General features: G+C 40.2%; 1 protein-coding gene across 1 annotated transcript in view; it reads right to left on the bottom strand.

The window, feature by feature from the left end:
* Positions 1 to 664: 664 nt before the first annotated feature.
* The window catches only part of Cox10 (Cytochrome c oxidase assembly factor 10), an 83,008-nt gene continuing 77,246 nt past the window's right edge, over positions 665 to 6,426 (bottom strand). Inside the window, exon 9 of the mRNA XM_080267157.1 lies at positions 665 to 1,232. Within this exon, the coding sequence (XP_080123283.1) occupies positions 1,036 to 1,232 (197 nt within the window). The 3' untranslated portion in view covers positions 665 to 1,035. The remainder of the gene's footprint in view (positions 1,233 to 6,426) is intronic.

Raw genomic sequence — 6,426 nt, 5'->3', positions numbered from 1 at the left:
GATCTGCTTTATCAGTAGAAGAAATAGCTACAGAACCATCAGAGTAGAAAAGAGGAGGGAAGGATGATGAGGTAAAATTGTTAGAAAGGTTTTTGGCAAGGTGCCAGAAGGAGCGGGAAGAATTCGAGTTGGAGAGTTGAGAGCATTTAGTACGGATGAAATTATTTTTAGCAGAGCGAAGCACAGACTTAGCACGATTCCGGGCAGAAACGTAAAGATGATGTGATTCAGGGGTGGGTTGGCTCCGGTACCTTTTGTAGGCCCTCTCCTTGTTGCAGACAGCATTAGAACAAGCGTGATTAAACCAAGGCTTTCTTGCGTTAGTCAAAGGATATGAGAAAGGAATGTATGCTTCCAAGCCCGAGAGAATAACCTCCGTAATGCGCAAGGCACACTCAGATGGCTCACGGCCATGGAAGCAATAATCATTCCAGGGAAAATCAAAGAAGTACTGCCTGAGGGCCTCCCAGTCTGCGGTTCCAAAATGCCACAGACGACGTTTCCCTGGAGGGTCCACAGGCCGTACCGGAGTGATAGGACAGGTTGGATATTGCAATGAAAGATAACAGTGTTTACTGTATAGTCAACAAATGGTGTGTTTCAGAGGTATTAAAAAATAAATAAATAAATAAAAACTTTAGCTCTGCCTCAGAGCAGTGACTGTTGCAAATCTTTTCATGGTGGGTGTATCTTAAAGCATTTCTTCACTCATCTGTATTATGCAGTCCACTTTGTACTATCCTATGTCGCTAACACAAATAAAATTTCCCCCTGAACTGTTCTTATAATCACGATATTCATGACAGCTTAAAACTCTAAATAACTGAATGACTTCCACCTTATTAAGCAGGGTAGTTTGTTAACTGCAAAGATATTTTACTACTGTATTATGAAATATAGATGGAAATCAAACAATATTACGTTTATACAGGTTACATTTTCGATATGTAACTTATGATTAATTACATATATATACACATATGACAACTCACTCATAATTCTGTACATGCATATCATTAAGAAAAAATAATGCTATTAGCTGGCAGAATTAAGTACATGATTTGTAATACCTTTTTCCCCTACTGCACCACTGCTACCCGTTTCATTCTTCTTTTTAAGGTAATGCTTTTTACTAATAATCATCAACACCATAATTGCAGGTAAGTGAATTAAAGTGAATAAAAACAGCTTTCTGGAGCTCTTGCTGTCAGCATCCTTGTAGAATCTCCAAGCTGAAAAATATTGAAAGTTAATAATCATCAGGTATAGTATATCAAGTACAAGACTATTTTATGACAATAGGGCTGTGGTAAAAACTGTGTATGTGTATCATCATCCAGTCCTTTTTTGTCATCAGGAATTTAGGAACCTGGTTCAAGGTGAGGGTGACCAGCCTCACTCATTTCTGAGTGGTATTATGTGGGCAATAAACTATGGTTAAACTAACGTAAAATTCATAATAGTAACAATTAATAAATAATAATATTACCTTGCCTACTTCTTGCAAATTAAAAATACCCTGACTAGAATCCACCTAATTATTAAGGTAACTAAGCATAGTACAGCACTGTATTATACTAACTGCAACTGAATGGGTTCCTTTATAAAGTATGAGCAGCTTGCTTAATTTCAAACAATTTACTTACGCCACATTTTCATGAGGCTTATTTAAACCAGTTGGTACTCATCTAAGCATTCTGGACCAACTAGATGCCCACAAGAATGAATTTTAGACCAGTGTTATCATTACTGCTGCTCCTATTGAGTGGAGGATCGAGTGGGTGAAGGCATGAAGGAATCAGCTGAGTAATGTAAACAGAATGGAACAATAATAAATTAGCAATAAAAAATATCATCATTGTTTGTGTACACAGCAGCTTTTCTACATCATACAGAAATATGTGACAGCTCACCATTATGTTGCATTCAGAATCATGATAATGGGTTGTTATTATACCATTAAGTGACATGCAGCCTACCTTTTCAATGAAAACAGAACTGTATTAACAGAGGAAAAGGTTGCAGTACTCGTCCTTAAGGAACTGTTTCTGGGAAATGGCTGTAAGTGCCATCATTACAATCTACTGAGATTCACAAACTCTGCATTTCTCTCCAGATATTATTATCTTCCTAATTCAACCATAACTTATTTGCCTTTTAAATTTAGGTATAAGACCTGCAGGGTTAATTCTTTGTAAGGTAGTTTACCTCCCCTGAGTCACTGTTTCTGAACCAATGTAAAATGTACTTCATATATGGCTTGCAGCTTGGCCAGTTCAGACCTTCATTGTGCCTCATAAGAGGTTTGCAACTAAGCATTAATTAAACAAGTATTTATTTCAAGTGGCATCTCCATTTATATCACTGTCCAGTGTCAGTGTTCGCTGTCATTTTTGTGAAATTCGATTTTTAAATATACAGTAAAAGTCCTGTAATCCACACTACAGGGGACAGAGGGTCTTCCGTACAGCTGTTTTTTCAGACCATTGGGTGGGACCTTTGAAAAAATTAGAAATACATACATGATCATTAAATAAACACCTAAAATGATATGGGTCATTGTTTTAGACACTGAAAATGCATACAAGTGTAGCTGAATATTTGCAGGCAGGATCATCCAAGTCTAAGAGCAAGTCCAAGCCAGATATATCCTTAGGTAAAACCCAGAAAAATGTTAAAAAAGACCCACCCAAAACTCGTAAGATTTTGCCTTGCAAAATACGGAGTATTGGGATATTCAGATTATTGGTGGTCAGACTGGAGGACTTTCCTGTACCTACCTTTTACTGGTGTCAGGTCAGACACTGTTCTGCTTCAGGTACCATGTAATCCAGTATTACCTGTTTCGTGGTCAGATCATTGGCGACTAAACCTGCACCCCCCACTGGTCTAGGCCAGAGAGAAGAGTAACCAGACACCATGCAGGATGAAAAACAAGACCTGTCAAAGGGCAGATGAGCCAACGGCCATCAAGTAGGGTACGTGGAGCTCGTTAGCCTTGGTTGGCAATCCACCCAGTAGAAGGAAAATGCTGAGGCAAAACATGGATAGACATAGTCAGGGATTCCATGCCTCTGTCCATAGGCTAGTGGTGAGCCCTCTCCTGACTTGGGAGGTTAGGGTGGGGTGTGCATCCCTTCCCTGCAAAAAACAACCCCACGCAAAATAAGAGGAGCGATAGGGGTCAGTGTATACTGCCGGACCCTGATCCAGTTTTGCCGGGGGGTCCTCCCTTAGGCACCAGCCTGACAGGGCTTTTGGGGGCCCTGTCATGCTGGCACCCATCATGATGGCTGCTGGGTAAAGCCTATGAGACCCCAGCAGCCGAATGATGGGAGGGGGCCCTAGGCCAGACCATCCTTTGATTTTGTGTCGTGGTGGTGCAAACAACGCACGAGCCCGAGGCTCCAATTGCGGGTTTAACCTTCGGAAGGCACTGCAGGTGGGGGCTTGGAGCGTTCTAAGCCTTGTTGTCACAACAGCTGGGGCAAATGGGAGTCGACATAGCTGCAATCTCTGAAGTGAGGCGACCCGGGCATGGTGAGATCAGTAGCAGTGGTTACACATACTACTGGCCTGGCTGTGACGATGGTGCCCATCTTAGGGGTGTCACTGCGGCAACTGTTGCTCACTTTTGTCTCCTGTGTTGACAGGGTTACTCCAGTTGATAAGCATATAATGCTGGTGAGAACAAAGCACTCCCTGGGGTTTCTCTCTCTTATTGCAGTGTATGCTCCAACTGAGATGAGTGATCTTGAAGAGAAAGAGCTATTCTAAAGAGCTATTCTACACCAAACTTGACTCTGTTGTGGAACAGTGTCCCTCGCGGGATACACTCCTAGTCGTGGACAACTTTAATACAGTAAAACTTCTGCAACTCGGCATAATACATGTGCAAGCCTTGCTGAGTTAGCCTATTTGCCGAGTTGTAGGGATGAACTTTAGTTTCCCCCCCAGCACACACACATACAAAAGGAAAAAATGGAAAAAAATTAAAAATTTTTACAATAAATAGTAAAAGCTGCCTTACCATGATTCCATGCAGTTTTAGGGTGTATTCCAGGCATGAAGGAGGACTTTTAGTAGTTTTTGGAGGTGTTAGGGGGGCTTAAGATCACTTTTGGGCACACCTTTACTGTACTGTACTTGACACTGTACACTACGTAAAGCACAATTAACACTATAAAGGCCATACTGTAATGTATTTATCACTTGTACTTAACTGGGGAATTAAACACTAAACACTTAAACATTACTGTACAACTCGGCATCTTACCGAGTTGGAGGGATTTTTGCCGACTCTCTTCCTCTCACATGTGCATTTTTGGGAATTTTTGAATTTTGATCTTTTAAATGAATATTTTGGAGCCATCCCGAGTTGTAGAGGTTTCCAACTTGAAGGATGCCGAATTGTAGAGGTTTTACTGTATTTTTCATTCAGGTTTAGTTAGGCAACGTTCATTAATGTCTAGGAACATTATTCACCTTGAATATTATGAGTTTTGACAGGTAAGTCACTGTAATGAGGCCATTTTCTGCGACGTACCGCCTCTCGCCAGGCTGGTAAGGGTAACTATTATTATCTTTGCCGTGCTGCTGTGCAAGAACTACTCGGTCAATCTGGAGGAGACTTACATCTGTGGGTGTGTAAATTCTTGCTCTTGAAATATATGCCATAAATTTTATTATTTAAAATACTTGAAAAACACCCCCCCCCCTTTTTTTTTTTTTGCAGTTGGGGGGGAGGGGGGGCGGCCCCTGAGCGAATTGCAGACTTTAGGGGTTAAGTCGCACCCAGCTGAGTCTAAACTGATAGGTGTAACTGGTCGTTGTAACTGAGAGGATAGTTTGTTGTTGTTATGGTCGATTATGTAGCAACCAGTTGAGTCCAAATTGGTAGGTATACAGTATTTTGCGGCATATTAGATGCTGCAGTGTGAAAGACAAACCCTACTTCCGGAAGGGCAGTTCTGAGAAAAAAAGTATGTCTTGACCAAGACTACAGAATGGTTGCTTGATATGAGTATTTTTTACTCAAATACACACTCACCTTTCAGGTTCTCTATTCAGTACTGTATATCTGCCTTTGGTTTCTTTATTTTATGTAAAGAAGGGTACAAGACAAGAAAACAAACAAACAACCTCTTCCTTTCAAAGTGTTACCTTAACGCTTTATGAAGTCCATCTTTCAGAATCTCTATTCAGTACTGTATATGTCTTTGGTTTCTTTATTTTTATGTAAAAGGGGGGTACAAGACAAGAAAAAAAAAAAAAAAACTTCCTTTCAAAAAGTTACTTTGTAACCAGATGCCATCTTAACACTATGTTTATGAAGTCCAAACTGTCCGATTCCTTTTGTAAAATAATTTGAGACAACGTTCATCTCCACTGAAGTACAATAAATATGTATCAGTATATAGAGATGAGTATTGTTTTTCGTGAAATGAGCTTAAAACAACAAAACTCAATAAAACCCATTCTTTCATTCATTTTAGAAAATATACAGGAATACACTTTATCTCCAAATCAAATGCCCGCAGGTTTTCAAATGCCTGCATGTACTGTATATTACAATCACAGACAACACAAATAGATATTTAAAAATCAATTACAAGGAATGTTTACAACATTTTATTTGCCCTAAAAGTATCCCGTACTAGTCATATTCGTGCCCCACACCACTGGTGTTATGATATTTTCCCACATTCGATCTCAACTCACTGTAAAGTGAGACTACTGTAACTTGCTCCTAATGTCTCATTATCTACACACAACACATTCACCTCCTAAACTGAAAAAATATCCTTAAATAAACCAAATGAAATACAACATGAGTCTTTCCGCTCAGCAAAAAGCTTCTGAACATGACTCCGTTGCCATCACTAATGATGCAATCTCTCTAACCTCTGAATACCTCAACAATAATAATAATAATAATAAAAATAATCCATCCATCCATCCATCATCTAATCCTACGTTTCCCCATGAGAAGCGTAGGAGCCCGGGGCTAGGAAAGTTGGTCCTGACATTTAAGATGACAGTGACCAGCCTCACTCATCCCTGAGTGGCATTACGTGAGCAATAAACCCCAACCACCCCTTGGATATAAACCTTCACCAGCTCAATCAGATTGGAGCACCTTTATTACCCACTAAACCACCAGGAGCCAAAATTTGGTTATATGGTTACCACTCAGTGTAGTAATGGTTTCCTGGTGTACAGGAAACCATTTGGCTTATCACTCAGTGTAGAGTCACCCACAGGCAGAAGGAAGAGGAAAGAATGAAGGAAAGAAAGACACAAGAGGGAGTGTAAAGTCACTCGATGCAGAAGTAAGAGGAAAGAATGAAGGAAAGAAAGACAGAAGAGGATGGATGGAAAGAATGATGAAGGAGAAGAAAGGTCAAACACCCGAGAGCAGCACTA

Source organism: Coenobita brevimanus, chromosome 23, assembly GCF_032717465.1.
Source record: "Coenobita brevimanus isolate Jiangsu-jjx chromosome 23, ASM3271746v2, whole genome shotgun sequence".
NCBI classification, from domain to species: Eukaryota; Metazoa; Arthropoda; class Malacostraca; order Decapoda; family Coenobitidae; genus Coenobita; species Coenobita brevimanus.
Note: the sequence above shows the minus strand (reverse complement) of the source record. Positions and strands in the feature narration are given on the sequence as shown.